General features: G+C 44.0%; 1 protein-coding gene and 1 pseudogene across 3 annotated transcripts in view; one reads left to right on the plus strand and one right to left on the minus strand.

The window, feature by feature from the left end:
• The window catches only part of CD14 (CD14 molecule), a 247,120-nt gene extending 223,391 nt beyond the window's left edge, over positions 1 to 23,729 (minus strand). The window contains exons 1-3 of one of the 3 annotated variants that reach the window (XM_060179480.1): positions 23,496 to 23,729; positions 22,060 to 23,408; positions 980 to 1,095 (exon numbers count right to left, since the gene is read on the minus strand). In XM_060179480.1, coding sequence (XP_060035463.1) covers positions 22,287 to 23,408; positions 23,496 to 23,498 — 1,125 coding nt within the window. In that variant the 5' untranslated portion in view covers positions 23,499 to 23,729 and the 3' untranslated portion in view covers positions 980 to 1,095; positions 22,060 to 22,286. Of the gene's footprint in view, positions 1 to 979; positions 1,096 to 19,086; positions 19,994 to 22,059; positions 23,409 to 23,495 lie in introns of those variants that run through there. The other 2 variants (XM_060179496.1, XM_060179489.1) reach the window with 2 other exon arrangements.
• LOC103108561 (cytochrome c-like) lies at positions 13,146 to 13,553 on the plus strand (annotated as a pseudogene).
• Positions 23,730 to 27,715: the final 3,986 nt, after the last annotated feature.

The following is a 27,715-nucleotide window of genomic DNA, read 5'->3' on the forward strand; positions in this document are numbered from 1 at the left end:
GAGAGAAAGAACCAGAGCACCATTCTGGCACATGGGATGCCAGGGACTGAACTGGAGACCTTGTGCTCCCAAGTTCAGGGCTGTACCCATTGTGCCACCTCCTGATTCCCACATTCCATGCCTTTTAAGGTGAAAAAACCCTGTGAACTCCTGCTGTACTTTACTACACGCACTGCAAATACAAGTACTTTAAGAACAGGAGCTTTTTACTGCTTTGCTTACTGATGTTTCCTAGGTACTGTGTTAGCCATGTAACGGGAACACCCTAAGCAACTGAGGAATGAGTGGATAAATGAACGATTAAATGAGGAACCAGAGCATTCCAAACCAAAAAACCAGTGTGAAAGGAAAGAATACCACACTGGCTTGAATATGCTGAGGGAGTGGAAGAAGATAAAGGAAGAGGGGGTGGTCAAAGAGATTGCTTGTCACTTTCCCTGTGTCTCCCTCCCAAATTTCTGTGTTCTATTTCTTTTTCCCCTCCTATTCCTTCTCTCTTTGTCCTCCTCCTCCTTCTCCATCTTCTTTTTTAACTTTAGAGCTTTATTTAGGAATGTTTTACAGTGTAGTCTTTTTTTCCCACTACTTACATCACCAAAGGTCTGTGTCCTCATCCTTACCCACATAGATACACCACTACAGTTCTCTCACAGTCTTAGTTATAGGTTAACTTTTTTTTTCACATTTGGATGTTCAATTCTCTATATTCTACATATGAATGAAACCATTCTGTAGTTGTCCTTCACCTCCTTACTTGCTTCACTAAGCATAATCTTCGGCAATTCCATCCATTTTATTCCTTTCTTTCTTTTTATTTATTTATTTATTTATTTAATTTATTTATTCCCTTTTGTTGCCCTTGTTGTTTTATTGTTGTAGTTATTATTATTGTTGTCATTGTTGGATAGGACAGAGAGAAATGGAGAGAGGAGGGGAAGACAGAGAGGGGGAGAGAAAGATAGACACCTGCAGACCTGCTTCACCGCCTGTGAAGCGACTCCCCTGCAGGTGGGGAGCCGGGGTTCGAACCGGGATCCTTATGCCAGTCCTTGTGGTTTTCACCACCTGCGCTTAACCCGCTGCGCTACAGCCCGACTCCCCCATCCACTTTATTCCAAAGGACAAAATATCATCTTTTCATTGCTAAATAATATTCCATTGAGTATATGTCTCATAACTTTTTTATACAGTCATCTGTCAAGGGCATTTTGGTTGTTTCCAAGTTTTTGCTGTTGTGAATAAAACTGCTATGAACATGTCTTTAAAATTTATTCAGAAAAGACTTCTGCCAATATTTTCCTCTAAGTATCTGATAGTTTCTGATCTAACATCCAAGTCCTTGATCCACTTGGAATTTACTTTTGTATTTGGTGAAATATAGTCGTTCAGTTTCATTCTTCTGCATGTTTCAAGCCATTTTTTCCAACACCATTTGTTGAAGAGACTCTGCTTTCCCCATTTAATAGTCTGGGCACCTTTGTCAAAGATTAGATGTCCATAAGTGTGGGGGCCATACTGTTTTTTATAATGGCTGCACTAATTTTCATTCCCACTAGCAATGTAATAGAGCTTCTCTCCCTCTCTCTCTCTCTCTCTCTCTCTCTCTCTCTTTCTCTCTCTTTCTCCTTCCTCTCCTCTCCTCTCCTCTCCAACACTTTCGTTTATTGATGAATGGATTCCATTCCCACAGGTGTGAGGTGGAATCTCAATGTGGTTTTAATGTTCATTTCTCTAATGATGAGTGAACTGGAGAATTTCCACATATGTCTGTGGGCCGTGTGTATCTCTTCTTTAGAGAACCCTCTATTTATATCTTCTGCCCACTTCTTCTCTAAAGTTTTTTTTAAAGATTTTACTTACTTATTAATGAGAAAGATAGGAGGAAAGAAATAACCAGACATCATTCTGGTACATGTGCTGCCAGGGATTGAATTCAGGGTCACATGCTTGAGAGTCCAATGCTTTATCCACTGTGCCATCTCCCAGACCACTCTTTTGCCCACTTCTTTTTTTTTAATTATCTTTATTTATTTATTGGGTTGAGCCAACTAGAAATTGAGAGGGAATGGGGAGACAGAGGGGTAGGGAGACAGAGAAACACCTGCAGCACTGCTTCACCACTTATGAAGCCTTTCCCCTGTAAGTGGGGACTGGGGGCTTAAACCCCGGTCCTAGCACATTGTAACATATATGCTCAACTAAGTGCGCCATCACCCAGCCCCCTGCCCACTTCTTTACTGGGCTGTTCTTTTTCATTTTGTTGAGCTGTATAAGTTCTTTATAGATGCTTGATATCAACCACTTGACTGAAATGTAGTGTGCAAATATATTTTCCCATTTGCTGGGTTTCCTTTTTATCTTTATGGAATTTTCTTTTGATATGTAGGATTTTTTTAATTTGACATAGTCCCATTTGTTCTTTTTTTTTTTTTCCCCTTGCCCATGGAGTGGAGTCTCCAAATACGTCTTTAATGTTACGGTTCTGAAATGTTTCACCAATATGTTCTTCTATGTATTTTATAGTTTCAGTTCTAATATTCATATCTTTGATCCATTTTGACCTAATTTTGTTTTTCTATATCCAAGTCCCTTTTGAGGACTCTTACATGTTAGAGGCACTGAAATAAGATGGCCCTTGCCAGGTGGACAGCATATATACATATATATGCATATATATATATATATATTTTTTTTAACTAGTGCACTGCTCAGCTCTGGCTGTAGTGGTTTTGGGGACTGAAAGAGGAGCTTTGGAGCCTCAGGCATGAAAGTCCTTTTGCAGAATCAGTATGGTGTGTCCCTCCCCTCAAAAAAATTCTAAATGTTGATTTCAATATTAAATGATGACTAATGTTTTCCAAGTCTCCTTTTATAGAACTCTCCATTCTTGCATTATCCCTACCAGGGATGAGTCAACTTCCCAAGACCATGACTTCACAAGCATTTCTATACATCTGGTTCCCAAATTGAGATCTAGTCTAAATCTGTTTTTGTCAGATCTAGACCCTCAAGGTCAGGATGTCTCACTGAGTCCCTAGAAACATTTAAAATTCTGAAGTGCTGTTATCCCAACCTTTTTTTTTTTTTTTGCCTTTTGTATTCTCATAACCCTGAGTGAAACTATCCCCTAACCCAGAAGTCTAGGGCAGCTCTTCACGCACATCCAGGTATCCTAGGACTGTCTGTTATGCATCTGTCAGAGCTCTTGAAGCCATCTTTGCCCCTCCTCCCTTAAACCCTGTGGCCACTGCTGTTCTGGGCTGGTTTGCACCCTCACTCACAAGGATTTATCAATAATTTCCACATTGCCTCCTTGTAATACACTAATCTGGAGGGTCACCCCTCCTTCTTGGAATTGCTTTCTTCCACTCATTGTATCACAGCTATCTTTTTTATATGTGTCTCTTTCACTGGATTGAGAATTTCCTGAGGACATGGGTATTTCAGACATGGGTATTTCAGATTTATCTTTGTATGTCAAGATCCTTGAATATGGCATAGAGTAGAGAAAGGACTCTAATAAAGAGTGCTTGGAATTAATCAGATTTAAGAAGCTGACTGGGGGGAGTCGGGGAGTAGCACATCGGGTTAAGCACAGGTGGCGCAAAGCGCAAGGACCCAAGGACCGGCATAAGGGTCCCAGTTTGAGCCCTCAGCTCTCCACCTGCAGGGGAGTCGCTTCACAAGTGGTGAAGCAGGTCTGCAGGTGTCTATCTTTCTCTCCATCTCTATCTCTTACCCTCCTCTCTCCATTTCTCTCTGTCCTATCCAACAACGACATCAATAACAACAACAATACAACAAGGGCAACAAAAGGGAATAAATAAATATTTATAAAAAAATTTAAAAAGAAGCTTAGTGGGGAAAATAGCTCATCTGACAAAACACAAAATTTGCAGGACTAAAGGTCTCAGATCTCTCATGTCAAATGTACCTGAGTACTGCTCTGGCCTCTCTGTCTCTCTCAGAATATTAGAGGAAGTTCATTAGAAAAGAATAGTAGAAGGACCAGGAAGCTGGATCAGGGAAGAGAGTAGCTCCCAAATATGGGAAAGGGGTATAAATATTGTTGACTGTAAACACCATTGATTTGATGTGATCTGGGGCCCATATTCAGCTTAGGAGCCTTTGTGACCTCTGCATCCCTGTAGATCTGAGCTCACATTCTGTGGTCATAAGTAGGAACATTCCAAGCTGCCCCAATATCAGGACCCATCTTCCTCAGGTGTAGCATAGAGTATATTGTCCAGCCTCTGAAGGGAGGATGGAACATTCTCTACCATTGTTGATCCAAGTTGAGTGCAAGGTCCTATGGGGGTCCACAAATGGGTCTATTATGTTGTTCCTGCTAGGAATGATTGGTAACAATGAAGAGGGAGATTTTTTTTTAATTTTTTTTTTTATTTAAGAAAGGATTAATTAACAAAACCATAGGGTAGGAGGGGTACAACTCCACACAATTCCCACCGCCCAATCTCCATATCCCACCCCCTCCCCCGATAGCTTTCCCATTCTCTATCCCTCTGGGAGCATGGACCCAGGGTTGTTGAGGGTTGCAGAAGGTAGAAGGTCTGGCTTCTGTAATTGCTTCCTCGCTGAACATGGGCGTTGACTGGTCGGTCCATACTCCCAGTCTGCCTCTCTCTTTCCCTAGTAGGATGGGTCTCTGGGGAAGCTGAGCTCCAGGACACATTGGTGGGGTCTTCAATCCAGGGAAGTCTGGCCGGCATCCTGATGACACCTGGAACCTGGTGACTGAAAAGAGAGTTAACATACAAAGCCAATCAAATTGTTGAGCAATCATGGACCCAAAGCTTGGAAAAGTGGAGAGGAAGTATTAGGGAGGTACTCACTGCAAACTCTAGTATACTTCTGCTTTCTTACTTTGGTGCCATACTCCAAACTCAGTCAATTTCTGCTTTGCGTTTCTACTTCTTTTTTTTTTTTTACATGCATAACATTCCCCAGATTCCCATTTAACAATACAACCCCCACTATGTCATTCATCATTTTTCGTGGACCTGTATTCTCCCCACCCACCCACCCACCCACCCCAGAGTCTTTTACTTTGGTGTAATACTCCAATTCCATTTCAGGTTCGACTTGTGTTTTCTTTTCTAATCTTGTTTTTCAATTTTGGCCTGAGAGTGAGATCATCCCATATTCATCCTTCTGTTTCTGACTTATTTCACTCAACATGATTTTTTCAAGGTCCATCCAAGATCGGCTGAAAACAGTGAAGTCACCATTTTTTACAGCTGAGTAGTATTCCATTGTGTATATATACCACAACTTGCTCAGCCACTCATCTGTTGTTGGACACCTGGGTTGCTTCCAGGTTTTGGCTATTACAAATTGTGCTGCCAAGAACATATGTGTACACAGATCTTTTTGGATGGATGTGTTGGGTTCCTTAGGATATATCCCCAGGAGGGGAATTGCAGGGTCATAGGGTAGGTCCATTTCTAGCCTTCTGAGAGTTCTCCAGACTGTTCTCCACAGAGGTTGGACCAATTGACATTCCCACCAGCAGTGCAGGAGGGTTCCTTTGACCCCACACCCGAAGAGGGAGATTTATTCGAGGTCTAGTCCCATCATGTCTGTTTGGGAATCTCAGGACTCCCCAATAAGGCCCCAGGTGATGGGGTGGCCTGATAGTGACTAAGTGACCAGTCTCTTGCCCTTATTCAGTTTTGTGGTTCTTGCTTTGATGAGGTTAGCTTTGGAGTGAGTGAGAGAACTGTAACAGGAAGTAGGTGAGGAGGGTATCTAAGTCTAAGTAGACACTACTTCATTATGAACTTTATACTGACTCACTACAGACTATTGTATATTTTTGCTTTCAGGTATATATTTTGCCCTAATTTATGGATACATGTGAACGTATGCTCTATCTTATGGGACCTGGTCTATATCTAGGTTTGGGATTTTGTTAGGAATTGAACCTCCTGGAATGGAATTAGAGAATACTATGAAAGGAAAGGTCTCACCAGAGTAATGAGGCTGAAGGGTTGACATTCCATGTCTGGCATCTCTGGACACAGTCTGAAGTGAAGCATGCTGAGGTGGTACTCCTTGCGTTGATTAGGTTGGGATCAGCGGATGCAGTGTCATTTGGTATGAATTGAGAGAAGCATGCAAGAAAGTGAGCCCCACCCTAGAGGTTCCAGGACTGGGGAAATATAGGATCTAAAGAAGAAGCAGGAGGTTCCTGCTGTCTTAGGGTTTAAGAAGGCAATAGATAATTTTTGCTATAATCACATTATTTGGCAATTGAGTTAGTTAACTTTGAAATATCCCTTTGTTAAGATCTGCTGTATCATACACAACATCACCATACACAACATCTTCCCTGATGCAGCTTTCTGGTCCTTCTTCCAGCCATGACAACACCTCCCCAGACAATAATTAGGATCCACCTGCATATCAGATTTCAGGCTCAGGCAAAAAAAAAAAAAAAAAAAAAACACTATTATAGCCACAGGCCCTTTGGAATATAAGTAAAATATGCCTACTAGCTAGCTACAAAATGGAGGGCCCCCAACTCTTCATCTGCACTTTAGGTCCATGATTGGTCAACAGTTTGTTTGGCTTTGTATGTTAACTCTCTTTCTAGCCACCAGGTTCCAGATGCTAGCAGGATGCTGACCGACTTCCCTGGATAGACAACCCCACCAATGTGTCCTGGAGCTCTGACTCCCCAGAGCCCTTCCCCACTAGGGAAAGTGAAAGACAGGCTGGGAGTATGGACCGACCTGTCAACACCCATTTTCAGTAGGGAAGCAATTACAGAAGCCAGACCTTCCACTTTCTGCATCCCACAATGACATTGGGTCCTTGCCCCCAGAGGGTTAAAGAATAGTAAAGTTATCAGGGGAGGGGATGGGATATGGAGTTCTGGTGGTGGGAATTGTGTGGAGTTGTATACCTCTTATCCTATGTTTTAGTCAATATTTCCTTTTTATAAATAAAAAATTAAATTAAAAAATAAACATCAAAAAAAAAGAAAGAAAGAAAAGGATAGTATACACAGGCAGGGTGGTGGTGCACCTGGTTGAGCATAAATGTGTTAAGACCTGGGTTCATCCTAGTCCCCATCTGCCCGGGGGGAAGTTTTGTGAGGGGTGAAGCAGTGTTGCAGGTATCTCTCTATCTCTATCACTCCCTTCTCTCTTGATTTCTAGCTATCCAATAAATAAATACACAATAAAAAATTTTAAAGGATAGTGTCAAGCAGCCACAGAGAAGAGAGAGAGGAGATCCGGAGCAAAGAGGGAACACAAATCTTTATTTCCACGGGCACCTCAGAGTTGGGTGAGAGTGCAGTGGTTTGGGCCATGAGGAGGTAGCAAAAATGGCCGCCTCCTGGACCACCCTCCCTTGTCTAATCACAAATGTGAAAAGCAGGCAAGAGAGACAAGGGATGGAAGAAGAAGAAGGGCTTTATAGAGCAACAGCCAGGAGTGACATGTCGGGACAGGATTGGTTGAAAAAGGCACTGCGAGAATGTCGCGAGAAGTGGCAAAGCCTGAGGGGACAGCTTGGCAGATGTGACTGCATCTGCATAATTCCCCAGCAGGATAGTACACTCTCAAGAAAATTAGAACAAGAAATAGGTGTGTCCTAGCTCCTCTCCCCACCTCAGCTCAATCCCATATGAAATAAAAAAGTAAATCATAAGGGGCTGGCTGGTGGCACACCTGGTTGAGTGCACACATTACAGTGCACAAGGAGGTCTCGAAACTTTACATCAGGCTCAACCTGACGCTGTTGACTGGCTACGGAAGAAGGGCAAATGTTAGAAGAAGAACAGTGCACAAGGACCCAGGTTAAAGGCCGTGGCCCCCACTTGCAGTGGGGAAGCTCTACAAAAGGTGAAGTGGGCTGCAGGTATCTCTATCTCTCCCTCTGTCTCCCTCTTCCCACTCAATTTCTCTCTGCTTCTATCCAAAATAAATAAATAAATTTTTAAAAATTAAAAATAAATCATAAAAAAATGTAAGGAGTGAGGGAGAGAACATAATGGTTATGGTAAAATGACTTCTATGCCCAAGGCTTCAAAGTCCCAGGTTCAATCCCCAGCACCATCATAAACAAGAGCTGAGGGGAACCGGGCAGTGACACATGGGGTTACGTGCACATAGTACTGTTGTTTTCGCCAGGCTATGTTGTTTTCACCGGGCTGGCTTCACGGGCGGGTAACAGATGACCAGGGACTCATGGTTGAGCTGTAGGCAGTATCTCTTTATTCATGCAGGACGCAGCACAATCTAAGCCGAGCTAAGCTAAACTAAAGGTACCCTAAAACTCACAATGCTGTCTTTATATAAACTTGCCAAGTAGGGTGGAAACAGGATGTGACATAAGGAGGGTGGAGAGAAAAGTGACTGGTGAAAATCAGAGTGTGACAAGGAGAGGATCAGGGTGTGACAAGGAGAGGGGGCGGAGCAGGTAAGAATCCTATCACTGAACCACCAATGCCCTGGAGGGAGGGTCGTGCTTGTTAACAGTGGTTATGTAAATAGAATGCAGTGGTTATGTAAATAGAATAGTGTTAAGGAGGGGGGATTTAAACCAAATGAAACAGAAGGGGTCTCATGCATACCAACATAGTACTAAGTGCAAGGATCTGGGTCCAAGCTCCCCACTCCCCACTAGCAGCGGGTATGCTTCACAAACTGCAAAGCAGGTCTGCAGAAGTCCATGTTTCTCTCTATCCCCCCTTCTTGCTCAATTTCTCTCTGTCCTATCCAAGAAAATAAAAAAATATATGACCATCAGGAGCAGTGGATTCATAATGCTGGCACTGAGCCCCAGTGATAATCCTGGAGGCAAAAACAAAACAAAACATAGATGAGCAGTGTTCTTGTAAAAAATAAAATAATAAATAAATAAGAGGCCAGGTGGTGGTACACCCAGTTGTGAACACGTTACAATAAGCAAGGATCTGGTTTCAAGCCCCCATTCCCCACCTGCAGGGGGGGAAGCTTTGAGACTGGTATAACAGTGCTGTAGGTGTCTCCCTTTCTGTCTTCTATCTTCCCCTATTCTCTCACTTTTTCTCTCCATCCAATAAATAAATAAATGTAAGAAGTGCAGCCCAGGGGGGCCTAGTAGTGGCACACTTGGTTGAGCCCACATGTTACAATGCTCAAGGACCCAGGCTTGAGTTCCCCAGTCACCACCTGAAGGGGGAAAGCTTTGCAAGTGGTGAAGCAGGGCTGCAGCTGTCTCTCTCCCTCTCAGTTTCTAGCTATCTCTGTCCAGTAAGTAGATAAAGATAATAAAAATTTAAAAAAAACTGGTCATGGTGCACAATCTTCTTGATGTATGCAGTCAGCTAGAATTTTGTTGTTTATCTTAGCATCTATATTCATTAGGGATATTAGCCTATACTTTTTATTTTTGTTGCATTAAGTATTTTAATATGTAAGAGGAGCCATGGTCACGGCATAGCAGTTCAATATCTCAATGGCACAGTACATTCATGCTTTTCATGTGTGAGATCCTGAATCCCATCTTTAACACTGAAGTAGTCCAGGGTCCCTTTCATGTGATTTCACTGTTCCCAGTGAAATCTTCTTCAAGAAAGTTCATCTACGCCGATGACATCTGCTGTGCAACTCAGGCATTCAAGTTTGACATCCTTGAGGAAACACTCATGAAAGATATGTCTCTGATATCTGATTACTGTAAAAAATGGCGACTAATCCCTAGCTAAAACGGTATCATCTGTTTTCCATCTACACCATGCCTCGGCCTCGCGTGAGCCTAATGTGCAGCTTGGCGATACGAGAATCCGGCATGAAGCCCAGCCAGTCTATCTTGGCGTTACTCTCGATCGCACTCTGTCATTTCACGAACATCTCATAAAAACTGCAGCAAAGGTGGGCACGAAGAATAGCATCATTGCAAGACTGGCCAGCTCCTCATGGGGCGCGAGCGCTTCCACACTACGATCATCATCTCTGGCATTATGCTATTCCACTGCAGAATACTGTGCCCCAGTATGGTTCCGTAGCCCCCATGTCCACTTGATCGATTCCAAATTATATTCCTCCATGAGGATAATTTCTGGAACCATCCATTCCACCCCAGTTCCATGGCTGCCAGTTCTTAGCAACATCGCCCCGCCAGATATTCGTCGGGGTGCAGCAGCATCTAAGTTCATTTCCCACGTCTATGTTCGACCGGACCTGGCAATATACGCGGATATCTTCGCCCACCCTGTCCAACGCTTGACGTCTCGTCACCCAATCTGGTCTCCTACGCCTACACTGAACTTCTCTGTTCCAGACTCTTGGAAACAGAGTTGGCAGTCAGCTGAGGTAAAGAACAAACACCTCATCACAGACCCCTGCAAGCGTCAACCCGGCTTTGACCTAGCACAATATGATTGGGCCCTCCTCAATCGCTATCGAACAGGCCATGGCCGGTGCGCCGCTATGTTCCATCGCTGGGGAGCCAGAGACGACCCGAACTGCCCCTGCGGCTACAGACAGACTATGACCCACATAGTCAACAACTGCCACCTCTCCAGATTCAAAGGAGGTCTCGAAACTTTACATCAGGCTCAACCTGACGCTGTTGACTGGCTATGGAAGAAGGGCAAACGCTAGAAGAAGAACTGTTCCCAGGCCTCTTCATTGCTATTTAAGACACACACACATACACACACACACACACACATGGAGAGATACCACAGCACTAGAGCTTTCCTTAGTGTGGTGACACTCCTTTGTGGTGTCAGGGTTGGAATCAGGGCAAAGCACATGACAGGATCTGCACCCTACTGGGTGAATTATCTTCCGGTCCTAATGTAAGAAGCAGCTTGTGGTAGTTAATTCTCTGATAATAGAAATGTTTCACACCTGATCAAGTGACTCTGGGAGGACAGTGATTCCCAGGTCATCCCATGGAGATATAGGCTCTGCTCAGAGCAGACAGGTGAGCCTGCCTGGTTTTCTGCTCAGGACAACCATGCAGGAGTCACTGTACTGACTGGGGGTACTATCCTGTTTTGTGCCTCTGTCCCATCCCAGTGCAGATGAGTCCTAGATCCACTCAGAGCTGGGCCTGCCAGTTTTGGGCACTGGTAGAACAGACACTCTTCATTGCTAGATCTTCTCTCACCTGTGCAGGTCAAGGAGAGACACCTGGTGGTGGCTGCCAGCTGTGTTTTGCCTAGAAGCCTGTGTGACCCACCTGGACTGGAGACTCAGACCTTGACAGGGTCACCAGAACAACACAAACCATCATGTTCAGGTTGAGAAATAGACTTGAGTTGGGTGGTTGCTATCTTTTGTAGTGTGTGCACTTTGACCCCTGGTTGAAGGTAAAGTTGTACACCTGGAGCTAAGAGCAGGAGGCTCTGCTTTTGAATTGTCTTGGAGAGTCGAGGGGATGCCCATCTGCAAAGCTCGGTAAAGAGGGAAGGAAGGACTCAGACATCAGAGATGAAGTCACAGACAACTAGTAACGTCTCAGCTCTGGTGACCAAGCCTGTGGTTGATAAATGTGTCATCAGGCACTGGTCTTGCTTTGCCCTTGAAAGTAGATGTTACAGAAGCCAGACCTTCAACCTTCTGCATCCCACAATGATCTTGGGTCAATACTCCCAGAGAGGTAAAGAATAGGAAAGCTACTGGGAGTCGGGCGGTGGCGCAGTGGGTTAAACGTGTGTGTTGCAAAGCACAAGGATCCCGGTTCGAGCCCCCAGCTCCCCACCTATAGGGGAGTCACTTCACAGGCAGTGAAGCAGGTCTGCAGGTGTCTGTCTTTCTTTCCCCTTCTTTATCTTCCCCTCCTCTCTCCATTTGTCTCTGTCCTATCCAACAACAAAGACATTAATAACCACAACAATGTTAAACAACAAGGTCAATAAAAGGGAAAATAAATAAATAAATATTTTTTAAAAAGAACAGGAAAGCTGTCAAGGGAGGGATGGGATGTGGAGGTCTGGTGGTGGGAATTGTGAGAAGTTGCACCCCTCTTATCCTACAGCTTTGTCAATGTTTCCTTTTTATAAATAAAATATTTAAAATTAAAAAAAAAGAGATTGGGAATCCAAAAAAAAAGTAGATGTGAAACTTATTTCACAAATTTTTAGCATCTCCTGTGGAATCTTTTTAGTTTGAAGAGACTTTAGTTTATTAATTAATGATAGGGAGATAGAACCAGGGCACTACTCTGGCACAGGAGATGCTAAGAATCAAAATGAGAATTTCCTGCTTGAGTCCAGTGCTTTGGGGGAGTAGGCAGTGGTGTACCTGGTTGAGCACACATGTTACCATGTGCAAGGACCCTGGTTTGAACCCCCAGTCTCTACCTACAAAGGGGAAGCTTCATGAGAGGTGAAGCAGATCTGCAGGTGTCTGTCTTTCTCCCTCTCTATCTCCTCCTTGCCTCTCAATTTATCTCTGTTCTATCATAAAAAAATGGGGGAGAGGCCACTAGCAGCAGGTACCAAGTCACAGCATTAACCCTGGAGGTAAAATAAATGAATGAATGAATGAATGAATGAATGAATGAATGAATGAATGAATCTGAGAATCTGATGCTTTATCCACTGTGCCACCTCCTGGTCTACCTGAAGAGGGTTTTTAAAAGATATATGTTAGGGGGCTAGGTGGGGACTTACCTGGTTAAGCATACACGTTACAATGCTCAAGGACCCAGGTTCAAGTCCCTAGTCTCCACCTGCAGGGGGAAAGCTTCACTAGTGGTGAAGCAGGGCTGGAGGTGTCTTTCTGTCTCTCTCCCTTCATGTCTCCCTCTTTCCTCTTGATTTCTGGCTGTCTCTATCCAATAAAGATAATTAAAAATAAGTTAAAAAATAAAAAATGTATTTTTAAAAATTTATTTATTTTGAGATAGAGAATAAGAGAGAATGGAGAGAGGTTATGAGAGCACTGCTCAGCTCTGTCATAAGGTGGTGCCAGGAATTGAACTTGTGACCTTTGGGGCCTCAGGCATGTCAGTTGATGCTCTAACAGGATGAACTAGCTCCCCAATTCCTGAAGTTTTTTTTTTAATGTCTTATTCAATTATTTTTCCTGATTAATTTTTTTTTTTTAGAAAGAGTGAGACGTCTAGCTGGTAAACGGTAGCATTTGGCTATCTCGTGAGGAAAGAGCAATTTAAAAATGGGTGATGTTGATAAGGGCAGAAGTTTTTGTTCAGAAATGTGCCCAGTGCCATACCATGGAAAAGGGAGGGAAACACAAGACTGGACTAAATCTCCATGGTCTCTTTGGACGAAAGACAGGTCAGGCTGCTGGATTCTCTTACACGAATGCCAACAAGAACAAAGACATCTCTTGGGAAGAGGAGACACTGGTGGAGTACTTGGAGAATCCCAAGAAATACATCCCTGGAACAAAAATGATCTTCGCTGGCATCAAGAAGAAATTAGAAAGAGCAGAGTTGATAGCTTATCTCAAAAAAGTGACTAATGAGTAATAGTTGGCACTGCTTTATTTACTACAGAATAGAAATGTCTTAGGAGTTTTTTGTGTGTACCATATTTAAATTGATCTCATACACCAGAATTCAGATCAATGCTTTAGTCAGACGATCCTTATTTAAATAAGATTGGCTTGTGGTTGTGGTCCAGGAGACGGGGCAGTGGATACAGATTGGCTTGTGGTTAAATGAATATGATCAGCGATTTGGATTTTGATAATTCCAGTTCAGCAACTGCAATCACCCTCCTCTTTGTAAAAACATAATTGGATTTGTGCTCAAATTTTCAAAGATGCTGAATGCCATCTCAAAACTTACAGGAGATTGGTTTTGTGTTTAGATTTATATAACTGTGTTGGGAACATGTGTAAGCCTGACAGAGCTTAGGGAGAACCACCCCATCTTTGGATGGAGGTCTGAGAAGATAACCTCTTGGTAAGTCTCTCTCAACCGAGGTGAGCATAAGGGGAGAAACTCAGACTTGGTTCTTTCCTTCTTGACTCTCAGGCCCACAGATACCCCAGTACTTCCCTCCATTAACCACAGGCCACATGGCTGCAGATTCACTTATTCAAAGTCACCTTCTGATCTCAGAAGAACACACCTTATCACACACTTCATCACACACCTCAGACCCCAGACAAGAGAAATTCCAAACTATACGGCTGTTTGATATCCATCTTCTCTGTGTCTCACCCTTCTGCTTTAACCCCTATGCTTCTCTCAAATACCTTTGGATAATTAAGTTGCTTGTGTTATGGAGAATAACTGTCTTGTATCTCATCAATTCCTGTCATACCAGCCCCCTACCTTAGGGGAATGCTGACTGTTAAGAAACCTGTGATTTCTGTCATATTTCAACAATAATTATCTCCATTGCTTTTCTATTTAACTCATGTCAATTTTGCTAATAAACGGACTCTAGGATTCTGGGACTCTAGGACTCAGATTCTAGATTCATGCTAAGAGTCCCCTGGTGTCTTTTACTTCGTGTCACCCCTGTCGTGAGTGAGAAAGAACCAGCCCGTTACCTTTCCCCTGGAGGACACCCTGCCGGAGAAGGAGAGAGACACCCCGAAATAACTGGTTGATGTAATTAAATACTGTGGAAATCCTTTCACTATCTCAGAACAAAGGAAGATTGACCTTTGTTTCAAGTTGTGTTCTTTAGCTAGGTAAAAGAGAGAGGGCTGAAGATATGTTGGCAGCATCCACTTTATCCCCTTGGTCTCAAATATGCCAATTGTATTAAAATCCCATGCCTTTAAAATGTTGCCTTTTATGAATGAAAGGCATTTTAGTGTGATTTGTGTATAATCAAATAAAGACTATTTAATACTTAAATTTTTAAACCTTTATTTATTATTGCATAGAGACAGAGAAAAATTGAGAGGGGAGGGAGAGATAAAAAGGGATAGATACAAAGAGACACTTGCAGCCCTGCTTCACCACTTGTGAAGGTTTCCCCCTACAAGTGGGGACCAGGGTCTTGAACCTGGGTCCTTGTGAGCATTAAACCAGATATGCCACCACCTGGCCCTTCTGAAGGATTTATTTTTTAGTTTAAAAAATAGCTGTACTTTTTCTTGTAAGTATTTTTTCTTTCTTTCTTTTTCCCCCTGAGCACTGCTCAGCTCTGGTTTATGGTGGTGCTGAGGGTTGAACTTGGGGTTTTAGAGTCTCAGATATGAGTCTTTTTGTAAAATCATCATGCTATTTCCCCTGCCCTCCTACAAGCCTAAACACTACTTTTTCTAAAAGTTTAATAATTAAAATAACTGTACAAAATGCTAGAGGTAAGATTGCATTATATTGTTAGTCCATTTAATGATAAATTATATTAAAGTTTAAGAGTTTTTGACTCTTGCAGCCTAGGATGTAGCACAGGGGATAAAGTTGTTTTTGTTTTTGTTTTTTTTTTCCTCCAGGGTTATTGCTGGGTTCGGTGCCTGCACCATGAATCCACCGCTCCTGGAGGCCATTTTTCCCCCCTTTTGTTGCCCTTGTTCTTGTAGCCTCCTTGTGGTTATTATTATTACCATTGTTGATGTTGTTCGTTACTGCATAGGACAGAGAGAAATGGAGAGAGGAGGGGAAGGCAGAGAGGGGGAGAGAAAAACACCCGCAGACCTACTTCACCGCCTATGAAGCGACTCCCCTGCAGGTGGGGAGCCGGGGGCTTGAACCGGGATCCTTACACCGGTTCTTGCGCTTTGCGCCACGTGCGCTTAATCCACTGCACCACCACCCGACGCCCGGGGATAAAGTTTTGACCCCTTGAAGCATGACGTCCTGAATTCAGTCCCCATTAACACATGTGCCAGAGTGATGCTCTGGTTGCCTCTCACTCTCTTTATTTCTCATTAATAAATACTATTTTGGGGCCAGGTGGTAGTGCAGCGGGTTAAGCACACATGGCGCGAAGCACAGGACCGGTTTGAGTACCTGGCTCCCCACCTGCAAGGTGTATCACTTCACAAGTGGTGAAGCAAGTCTGCTGGTGTCTATCTTTCTCTCTCCCCCCCTCTGTCTTCCCCTCCTCTCTCCATTTATCTCTGTCCTATCCAACAACATAGCAGTCGTAATAATAACAACAAGGGCAACAAAAATAGGAAAAATGGCCTCCAGAAGCAGTGGATTCGTAGTGCTGACACCAAGCCCCAGCGATAACTCTGAAGGCAAAATAAATAAATACTATTTTAAAAGATTTTCTGACTCGGGAGTCGGGCTGTAGCGCAGCGGGTTAAGCGCAGGTGGCGCAAAGCTCAAGGACCGGCATAAGGATCCTGGTTCAAGCCCTGGCTCCCCACCTGCAGGGGAGTCACTTCACAAGTGGTGAAGCAGGTCTGCAGGTGTCTGTCTTTCTCTCCCCCTCTCTGTCTTCCCCTCCTCTCTCCATTTCTCTCTGTCCTATCCAACAACAACAACAATAATAACTACAACAATTAAAAAAAAACAGCAAAGGCAACAAAAGTGAATAAATAAATAAATAAAAAGATTTTCTGACTCATATGTGGAAGAATAAGAAGTGTTTTGGATATGGAATTTTTACTGACATTCAAAGGGATAATGTTTCTTTTCTGTACTTTATTTATTGGCTAGAGACAGAGAGAAATCGAGGGGGAAGGGGGCAATAACAAAAGGAGAGAGACATCAGCAGCACTGTTTCACTGCTCAGCAAACTTCCCCTCTGCAGGTGAGGACTGGAAGCTTAAACCTGGGTCCTTGTGCTTTATAACAAGTACCCTCAACCAAGTGTACCAGGTCCCCAGCAATGTTTCTACTCTATAGAAGCTAGCAAATTTAGAGAGAGGGACAGTAAAGATACTTTGAACACAGTGTGGTTAAGTGGTGTGAGTTAAGTAGAGCACAGTGGAGGGACTCTTTGGCCATCATGCAGGGTATGGAAGACAGAGGAAAGTATCAGGAAATACTTTCCGGAAGAATTCTGGAGAATGATTACTATTCCGTCTAATAAAGTGGGGTGGGGAACTCAGGGATGCATGAAGATGTGGAAAGTTAGGTGACTAAAGAAGAGGTCAGGGAGTCAGGCGGTAGCGCAGCGGGTTAAGCACACGTGACCCAGAGTGCTAGGACCGGAGTAAGGATCCCGGTTGGAGCCCCGGCTCCCCACCTGCAGGGGAGTCGCTTCACAGGCAGTGAAGCAGGTCTGCAGATGTCTATCTTTCTGTCCCCCTCCTCTCTCCTATCCAACAACAACGACATCAGAACAACAATAAGACAACAAGGACAACAAAAGGAATAAATAAATATTTAAAAAAGAAGAAGGAGAAGGAGGAGAAGGAGGAGGAGGAGAAGAAGGAGAAGGAGAAGGAGAAGGAGAAGGAGAAGGAGAAGGAGAAGAAGGAGGAGGGGCCAGGTGGTGGCGCAACTGGTTGAGTGCTCCTGTTGCAATATGCAAGGACCCAGGTTCAAGCCCCCGGTCCCCACGTACAGGAGGAAAGCTTTGTGAGTGATAAAGCAGGTGTCTTTCTCTCTCTCTGGTTCTTCCTTCCTCTTGATTTCTGACTGTCTCTATCCAATAAATAAATAAAGATAATAAAAAAAAGAGGTTAGTATCTATCAAAATGTAGGTGTTGAATTTTTGTTGTTGTTTTCAGGGCTTCACTGTGTCAAGCTGACCTTTTCAGATTGAAAGACAGAGACTGAACAAGTTGTGGTATATATACACAATGGAATACTACTCAGCTATAAAAAATGGTGACTTCACCGTTTTCAGCCCATCTTGGATGGACCTTGAAAAATTCATGTTAAGTGAAATAAGTCAGAAACAGAAGGATGAATATGGGATGATCTCACTCTCAGGCAGAAGTTGAAAAACAAGATCAGAAAAGAAAACACAAGTAGAACCTGAACTGGAATTGGCATATCAAACCCAAGTAAAAGACTCTGGGGTGGGTAGGTGGGGAGAATATAGGTCCATGAAGGATGACAGAGGACCTAGTGGGGGTTGTATTGATATATGGGAAACTGGGGAATGTTATGCATGTACAAACTATTGTATTTACTGTTGAATGTAAAACATTAATTCCCCAATAAAGAAATACATTTAAAAAATATGATATGATTTATTTATTTTTTTGCAGAACACTGCTCATCTCTGGCTTACGGTGGTTTAGAGGATTGAACCTGGATCTTTGGAGAGAAAGAGAGAGGGGAGGGAGGGAAGAGGGAGAGTACGAGACGGAAAGAGAGAGAGAGAGAGAAAACATGAATACATTACCAAAGTTTCCCCCAGTGCTGAAAGCACCAGGCTTGAACCTGACTGTGCATGGCAAAACAGGAACACTGTCCAAGTGAGCTATTTTTCTAGCCCTTTCCAGGCCCCCTTAAGTTACTTTTTTAAAAATATATATATTTTTTCTTTTTTTATTTTTTATTTAATAAAGGATTAATGAACAAAAACATAAGGTAGGAGGGGTACAACTCCACACAATTCCCACCACCCAATCTCCATAACCCACCCCCTCCCATGATAGCTTTCCCATTCTCTATCCCTCTGGGAGCATGGACCCAGGGTTGTTGAGGGTTGCAGAAGGTAGAAGGTCTGGCTTCTGTAATTGCTTCCCCGCTGAACATGGACGTTGACTGGTCGGTCCATACTCCCAGTCTGCCTCTCTCTTTCCCTAGTAGGGTGTGTCTCTGGGGAAGCCGAGCTCCAGGACACATTGGTGGGGTCTTCAATCCAGGGAAGCCTGGCCAGCATCCTGGTGGCATCTGGAACCTGGTGATTGAAAAGAGAGTTAACATACGAAGCCAAACAATTTGTTGAGCAATCATGGATCCCAAGCTTGGAATAGTGGAGAGGAAGTGTTAGGGAGGTACTTACTGCAAACTCTAGTGTACTACTGCTTTCAGGTATATATTTTGCAGTAGTTTATGGATATGTGTGCACATAAGCTCTCTCTCACAGAAACTGGTGTATATCTAGGTTATGGGACTTTGTTAGAAAGTGAACTACCTGAGATGAAATTAGAGTGTACTATAAAAGGAAAGGTCTCACCCGAGTAATGAAGCTGAAGGGTTGTCATTCCACACGTGAATTCTCTGGACACAGTCTGAGGTGAAGCATGTTGAGGTGGCAATCGTTGCGTTGGTAAAAAATATATATTTTCTTAATGCCGGAAAAGGGATCTAAGCTTTCATAAACTAATGATGCCACCACTAAGTGACACCTTTGAGATTATTTTTTGTTTGTTTTTTTGTTGAGGATTTAAAAAAATCTAAACAGAAAGGGAGGGGATTCAGAATACCACTCTCAAAATTGTCTGGCATAAGTGACCCTGGGAGTCAAACTAGGGTTCTCAGCCATACAAGTCACTCATTATGCCAACGGAACAATTTCCCATCCCTGTTTGTTTTTTATAGAAGACAAAGGGTGAGATCAGACCTGGCACATAGTGGTGCCAAGACTTAAACCTAGGTCCTCAGATATACAATTCCTGTGTTCTAACATGCTGAGGTATCTCATTCTTTTTATTTTAGGGAAAGGTAATAATACAGCACTACTCCGCAACCCACATGGGCATCACTCTGGCACAACACCAGGGATCAAATTTGGGTCCCCATGCTTTCAGATCAACACTTTATGGGATAACACCACCTCCTGGCAACTGAAGTCAGCAGTTTATTTAGCTGTCTCCATGTTTCTTTGAGTCTATAGTTTAGCCACCAATGTCACACATCAATGTTAATCGTATTCACTATTCTTTCTTTCTTTTTTAATTTTTTTTAAATATTTTATTTTATTTATTTATTCCCTTTTGTTGCCCTTGTTGTTTTATTGTTGTTGTTATTATTGTTGTTGTCGTTGTTGGATAGGACAGAGAGAAACGGAGAGAGGAGGGGAAGACAGAGAGGGGGAGAGAAAGATAGACACCTGCAGACCTGCTTCACCGCCTGTGAAGCCACTCCCCTGCAGGTGGGGAGCCGGGGTTCGAACCGGGATCCTTATGCCAGTCCTTCTGCTTTGCGCCACCTGCGCTTAACCCGCTGTGCTACAGCCCGACTCCCCTCTTTCTTTCTTTCTTTCTTTCTTTCTTTCTTTCTTCCTTTCTTCCCTTTTGTTGTCCTTGTTATAGTTATTTTTGTTTTGTTATTGATGTAGTTGTTGTTGGATAGGACAGAAAGGAATGGAGAGAGGAGGGGAAGACAGAGGGGGAGAGAAAGAGAGACACCTGCAGACCTGCTTCACTGCTTGTGAAGTGACTCCCCTGCAGGTGGGGAGCCAGGGGCTTGAACCAGGATCCTTACGCTGGCCCTTGCATTTTGCGCCACCTGCACTTAACCCGCTGCGCTACCACCTGACTCCCATCATATTCACTATTCTTATCTGTATGATTCTGGAGAAGGGAGCTGCAGGCCAGAGGCTGTGTTGATACACTTCTTTCCATGCCTCCTCCAGGCTATCACCAGGCAGTTATTTGATTCTCTGGTCGGTATGGCTACCTCCTCTTAGAAGGAATAGCACCTCTGAGCTGGTGTCTTGGGTCTCAGGGATAATTTGATTCCCAAGGCACATTCTATTAATTACCTTCTGAAGGGTCTAGGAAGTTGTGAAACATCTAAGATGTTACCGTATTTACAAATCAAAGAGCCAACCAAAAATGGTTATATATGCAATATAAACACAAGATTTCTGGTTCAGAGACGGACTGCTTAGTGACAGCCTCTAGCATCAGTCTCCTGTGCCCACCACTAGATGGTGCAGTGAAAGCTGGTGAACCTGTGTGCAGGGAGCTTTATGCTACAAACATGTGCGAAACTCAGGAATTACTTTATGTAGGACAGTTATCACAGCTGTCCCTCCCTCTTCCCTGCATGGCAGAAGAGAAAATAAGGACATATTTTTATAACCTTTTTAAAAAATTTTTAATATTTATTTATTTTCCCTTTTGTTGCCCTTGTTTTTTTTTTATTGTTGTTGTAGTTATTATTGTTGTTGTTTTTGATGTCGTCATTGTTAGATAGGACAGAGAGAAATGGAGAGAGGAGAGGAAGACAGAGAAGGGGAGAGAAAGATAGACACTTGCAGACCTGCTTCACCACTTGTGAAGCGACTCCCCTGTAGGTAGGGAGCCCGGGGCTGGAACAGAGAAAAATGGAGAGAGGAGAGGAAGACAGAGAAGGGCAGAGAAAGACATCTGCAGACCTGCTTCACCGCTTATGAAGCGACTCCCCTGTAGGTAGGGTGCCCAGGGCTGGAACCTGGATCCTTACGCTGGTACTTGCACTTCCCGCCATGTGTGCTTAACCTGCTGCACTACCGCCTGACTCCCTTATAACTTTTTTATAACCTTTGAAAGAAACCTGCTGGCTTCATGTAGCAAAGAGAAAACATTCTGTTTCTCCCCCTCATGTTTACCATTCAGGTATACTGTAGGATGGTGCCAGAAATCAGCTCAGAAACTCCCCACTACAGAAACCCATTGTTTCTCCTAGGCAATTCTAGACAGGCAAAGCTTCACTGCGTTTTTTTTTTTCCCCAAGCAGGGCAGTTATGGTTTCTAGGGAATTAGGATATTTATTTAATGAGAGAAATACAGAAAGAGATACACAGTGAGAAGGATCAGATCACTGCTCAGCTCTGGCTTATGATGATGCTGGGAATTGAACCTGGGATCTCAGAGCCTCAGGCTTGAAAGTTTTTTGCATAACCATTACACTGTCTCCCCAGACCCAGGATAATGAAAGTATAAGTATAATGGTTTCTGGGATCCCTCAGTAGTGCACCTGGTACAGAGCTCCCATCATTATGTGGGAAAATGTGGGTTCAACCTGTGGCCCCCACCTGCAAGGGAGAAGTTTCATGAGTGGTACAGCAGTGCTGCCGGTGTCTATCTCAACCCCTAACTCCTTAGTCTTTCTGTCTCTGTCAGAAAAGGAAAAAGTAGTCACTAGGATTGGTGGAGTCATTCTGTAGGAACTGAGCCACAGCAATAACTCTGGTAGCCAAAATAGTATAGTAAATTAAATTAATGTTTTCCCCCTCTAGCACTGTGCCTAATAATAAGCTCCTGTAGACTAGACAACAAGGAAGTAATTTGATTTTTTTAATGAAACAATTTTTAAGACAGCCAGCTATTTATTTATTTTTTAAGATTTTATTTATTTATGAGAAAGATAGGAGAAGAGAGAAAGAATCAGATATCACTCTGGCACATGTGCTGCCGGGGACCAAACTCAGGACCTCATGCTTGAGAGTCCAAAACTTTACCACTGCACTACCTCCTGGAGATGTCCTGATGAGATTGCCCAGGATCCTTGGCAATCTGAACCGATTCTTCCTTTTCCTCTGGGTCTTAGGCAAAGACCCCAGCTCCTTGAAGCAGCACTGCAGTTCCTGATATACCCAAGGCCAGGGCTGAACGAGTACAGGCTTGAACAACTCCAGAGTTAGTAGAGTCTTGGTGCTTATGGGCTTCGGGGTCCAAATAAGGGTTCCCATCCAGGATCAGTTTACTCACTTCAGGCAGTTCATCTGAACTCGGGGCTCTGCTTAGCCGGTTGCTGCTGAGGTCAAGTTTATTAAGCTTGGCTGGTAGTCCCTTAGGCACATGCTCCAGCCCAGCAAAGCTCAGGTAGAGATCCTTGAGAGTGCTGGGCCAGACGCAGGGGGGAGGGCCGGGGGCAGCAGCCGGCCGCAGAGCGTTGTGGCTGAGGTCTAAGCTCTGGGGCTGCACACCTGCTGCCACCAGTGCCTGGCACACGCGGGTGGGCGTCTCCACCCCCGTGTTGTGCAAGGCTAGGCTCTGGAGAGCAGGGAACTTGAGCGGACACAGTGCCGCAGTGAGTCCCTGATGGCCCAGACCAGGATTGTCCGACAAGTCTAGGGTGGTGAGGGTCTGGAAGGTAGGAAGCTGTGCGCAAGAGAAAGCCAGTGAGTGAGCTTGCGCGATGCTCAGTACCTTGAGGCCGGGCTTGAGCCACTGCAGCAATTCAGTGAACCAGGCACCTCCTTCTGCCCACGACACGTTCCGGAGACGGAGGGTGGTGAGCGCAGGCCCTGGGGCTTCCAGAGGCAGCGGTGGCACCGTGCCGGTCAACTCCAGGTCCTCCAGCGTCAGTTCCTTGAGGCGCGAGTAACCGAGCGCGTTCAGAGCGCTGAACAGGAGCTGAGCAGGCACCCGTGCAGCGCCCACAGTGAGCCGCCGCAAGCGCAGAGCCTTGATCACGTCTACATACTGCTTGGGGTCGGTGTTGGCGTGCTTTAGAAATTGTTCCAGGCTGCGGCCGCCACCGCGGATCTCCACCTCTACCGCAGCTACACACTGGAAGGCGCTGGACCAGTCCGGCTGCGGATCCGTGAAGTTGCAGAAGCAACGGATATCTTCATCGTCCACCTCACAGGGCTCTGGTGTGGTCGCAGAGACTTGCAGCAGCGGCGGCAGCAGCGGCAGCAGCAAAAGGCAGAGCCTGGGCACCTGGTAATAGAATGGAGATCAGAAATGCCCAACGGTTCCTTGGAGGTTGTCCTTCCACCCGCATCCCCAGCTTATCCGTGCACTCACCATGGTACACAGTTCCTCAGCGCTTCTGCTTCTTTCAAGACCTCTGGAAGGACTTGTGCTTCTCTCCTAGGCCACGACTTTTGGTGCTCCACACGCGCATATGATTCTAACTTTTTTGGCGAACTCTACAAGTTTATGTAACCGTGAATGCTACTCTGTTTCCTCCTCTCTGAACCCTGATCATTCCCCACCTCTCTTCCCCCTCTCACTACCCTTCTGGGAAATTTTGCAATGAAGGAGGTTGCTGGGAGAGGGAACTTTAACAGGAAGGATGTTGACAGGGCGTCTAGGGCACCCTGCCCAAGGCAATGCCCGGTTGACACAGGCGCCCCAGGCTTGTCTGGTAAGGGTGAATGATGAAATATGCCCAGCGCTTCATGCCAAGAATTTTCTGTCCCCACCTCTAGCCCAGCACTCATCTTGGTAGTTTCCTTTGACATCTCCCTAGTCTTAGTGGTTATTATTAATCACCTAAACCCTGAATAATAATCTCGGGAATATTTTGTGAGTTTATAAACTTCATGTATTGACTCCAAGGTCTACCATTAAGATTCTAAAGAAGGAAGTTGGTCTAAAGAACAGCTCCCCTTCCCCCTTTGCTCCTGCTGACTTGCTCTTTGTTTAACAACAGAAAGTTCTCCCTTCCCCTATTCCACCTCCTTATATTGTTTATTAAGAAAACAACATTCTTAAAACAAAGATTTAGGGGGTAGAGCAGCGGATTAAGCACACGTGGCACAAAGCACAAGGACTGGCATAAGGATCCCGGTTTGAGCCTGGCCCCCAGCTCCCCACCTGCAGGAGAGTCACTTCACAGGCGATGAGGCAGGTCTGCAGGTGTCTATCTTTCTCTCCCCCTCTCTGTCTTCCCTCCTCTCTCCATTTCTCTCTGTCCTACCTAACAACGATGATATTAACAACAATAACAACTACAACTACAATGAAAAACAATAAGGGCACAAAAGGGAAAAATTGTTTTTTAATTTAAAAAAATAAAATAAAAATAAAGGTTTAGGGTGGGAGTAGATAACATAATGGTTATGCAAAGAGATTCTCATGCCTGACCTCCAAAGCCCTAGGTTCAATTCCCTCCACACCACCATAAGCCAGAGCTGAGCAGTGCTCTGGTAAAATACATAAGTAAATAAAGATAAAAATAAATAAAGGTTTTTTTGGCTGTGAGTTAGTGCCATCAGTAGTGCAACATTCTCATTCCTAAGACACTGAAATCCCAGGTTCAATCCCTGGCACCACCTCTGGTTTAAAAAAAAAAATGTTTGCCAGAGAGAACTCACCTCGTAGGGCACATGCCTTCCTATCAGTTTAGGTACAAGTTCCAGGCCCACATGGGAGCATTACAGCATTGGGGGAAGCTCTGGTGATGTGGCACACTCTCTGTCAGGAGCTGAGCTAGCCCCACCAGATAACAAGGTCACGGTGTGGTTAGGGTTGCTGCAAGGCAGCCCCTCTAAAGTGAAGCTAAAATAGACCCACCTTTATTGGGGACGAATTGCTTTCAGTTTCAGCCTTCTAATTCCAGTAAAAGGATACGGAAGTCTAAGAGCAGTTAATGATTCTTTTTCAAATTGTCCAATATCTTGTATTGGCCCTAAAAATGTTACTACTAGCAAATTCTTTGGTTGGCTACAGATGAACCTGTTATACAAGATTATTCACCACCTACTTCTTTTTTAAATATTTATTTATTTATTTATTACCTCTTGTTGCCTTTGTTGTTGTTTTTTATTGTTGTAGTTGTTATTGTTGTTGATGTCGTCATTGTTGGATTGGAGAGAGGAAGGGAAGACAGAGAGGGGAGAGAAAGATAGACACCTGCAGACCTGCTTCACCACCTGTGAAGTGACTCTTCGCAGGTGGGGAGCTGGGGGCTTGAACCAGGATCCTTACGCTGGTCCTTGCGCTTTGTGCCACCTGGCTTAACCCGCTGTGCTACCGCCCAACTCCTCACCACCTACTTCTGTTGCCAAATTAAGGCAAGTAAAAGTGCTATTAGGAAACAGTTAAATACTTAGTACAAGAAAATAACATGTAAGCATTGCCTGCTTGACTATGAATAGAGATAAATATCTACATAGCTTAAATTTTAACTTGCTTGCTTTAAATATGGGAGGGACATTATTGTAACATTTTAATCTGGATAGGAGTGTCTCCCACCTTTAAGCATGAATAAATATTATTTTAAAATGATATTTTACTAGTAGAATATTTTCTTAGAATAGGAATAAACATCCTTTTATAAGAGGAAAAAGTATAGCGATTATCAAAGCTGTAGCCATGGTATAATGACAGTTAGTTGGAATGTATTATGTACAACTTCATGTAACCCACTATTGTACAAAAATATGTAAATACCCTGCAATAAATTTGCAGGCAGAGAGAATTCTGCCTTGCCCTTGCACGCACAGATCTTGGTGGTTTCTCTCTCACTCGCCGATGCTGCCTTTCCTTGGGAAGACTCTGAACCTGCCGAGGCTTGACCCTGGCAACTCTCTATCTGAGTGAAGAAAAAAAAAAAAAAGTGGCCCCAGGGGCAGTGAAATCACGCAGGTATCACGCCCTCTGGCTCTGTCAAAAAAAAAAAAAAAAAGAGAGAGAGAGAGAGGGCTGGGAAGATGGAAAGGCAAGACAGCATAATGGTTATGCAAAAGATTTCATGCCGGAGGCTCTGAGTTTGCAGGTTCAGTCCTCTGCACAACCATAAACTAGAGTTGAACTGGGCTCTGGTCTTTTTCTTTGTATCTCTCCCATTAAAATAATTTTTTTTTAATTTTTAATATTTTTTCCCTTTTGTCACCTTGTTTTTTATTGTTGTTGTAGTTATTATTGTTGTTGTTATTGATGTTGCCGTTGTTAGATAGGACAGAGAGAAATGGATTACCTTTATGTATTTATTAGATAGAGACAGTCAGAAATCAAGAGGGAAGGGGGAGATAGAGAGGGGAAGAGAAAGATACACACCTGTAGACCTGTTTCACCGCCTGTGAAGCGACTCCCCTGCAGGTGGGGAGCCGGGATCTTTATACCGGTCCTTGCGCTTTGTGCCACCTGCACTTAACCTGCTGCACTTTTGCCTGACTCCCACAATATATATATATATTTTTTTTAAATGAAAACTAAGTTCTTTTTTAAAAATATTTATTTTATTTATTTATTCCCTTTTGTTGCCCTTGTTTTATTGTTGTAGTTATCATTGTTGTTGTCATTGTTGGATAGGACAGAGAGAAATGGAGAGAGGAGGGGAAGACAGAGAGGAGAGAAAGATAGACACCTGCAGACCTGCTTCACCGCTTGTGAAGCGACTCCCCTGCAGGTGGGGAGCCGGGGTTCGAACCGGGATCCTTATGCAGGTCCTTGTGCTTTGCGCCACCTGCGCTTAACCTGCTGCGCTACAGCCCGACTCCCAAAATATATATTTTTTTACAAGAAAGCAAATAAGGGCCGGGTGGTGGCACATCTGGTTGAGCATACATGTTACACTGTGCAAGGATCCAGGTTCGAACCCTCAGTCCCCACCTGCAAGGGGAAAGCTCCACAAGCAGTGAAGCAGGGTTGCTGGTGTCTCTCTGTCTCTCTCCCTCTCTATCGCCCCCTTCCCTCTTGATTTCTGACTGTCTCTATCCAATAAATACATAAAGGTAATAAAAAATTTAAATAAATAAATAAATAAAATAAAATAAAAATGTGTTTGAGGGTTGGGGGAAGGGATATTCAGTTGGTAGAGCACCACATGTACTGGGATGTTGTTCTGGCTTGTTTCTATCTGTTCTCTCTGCCTCACATGACACTCTCATGTAATAAAATAAAACTTTTAAATATTTAAATTAATAGAGGTTGGGCTGGAGAGACAGGATGTTTATGCAAATATCTTTCATGCCTGAGGTTCTGAGTTCCTTCCTAGGTTCAATCCATAGCACCACCATGAGCCAAAGATGAGCAGTGGTCTAGTTAAAAAAAAAAAAAAAAAAAAAAAAAAAGGAGTCGGGCAGTAGCTCAGTGGGTTAAGCGCACGTGGCACGAAGCGCAAGGACCCGCATAAGGATTCTGGTTCGAGCCCCCGGCTCCCCACCTGCAGGGGAGTTCCTTCACAGGCGGTGAAGCAGGTCTGCAGGTGTCTTTCTCTCCCCCCCCCCCCCCCCCCCCCGTCTTCCTCTCCTCTCTCCCTTTCTCTCTGTCCTATCCAACAAGGGGAATAAACAAAT

This window comes from Erinaceus europaeus, chromosome 2 (assembly GCF_950295315.1).
Source record: "Erinaceus europaeus chromosome 2, mEriEur2.1, whole genome shotgun sequence".
NCBI lineage: Eukaryota > Metazoa > Chordata > Mammalia > Eulipotyphla > Erinaceidae > Erinaceus > Erinaceus europaeus.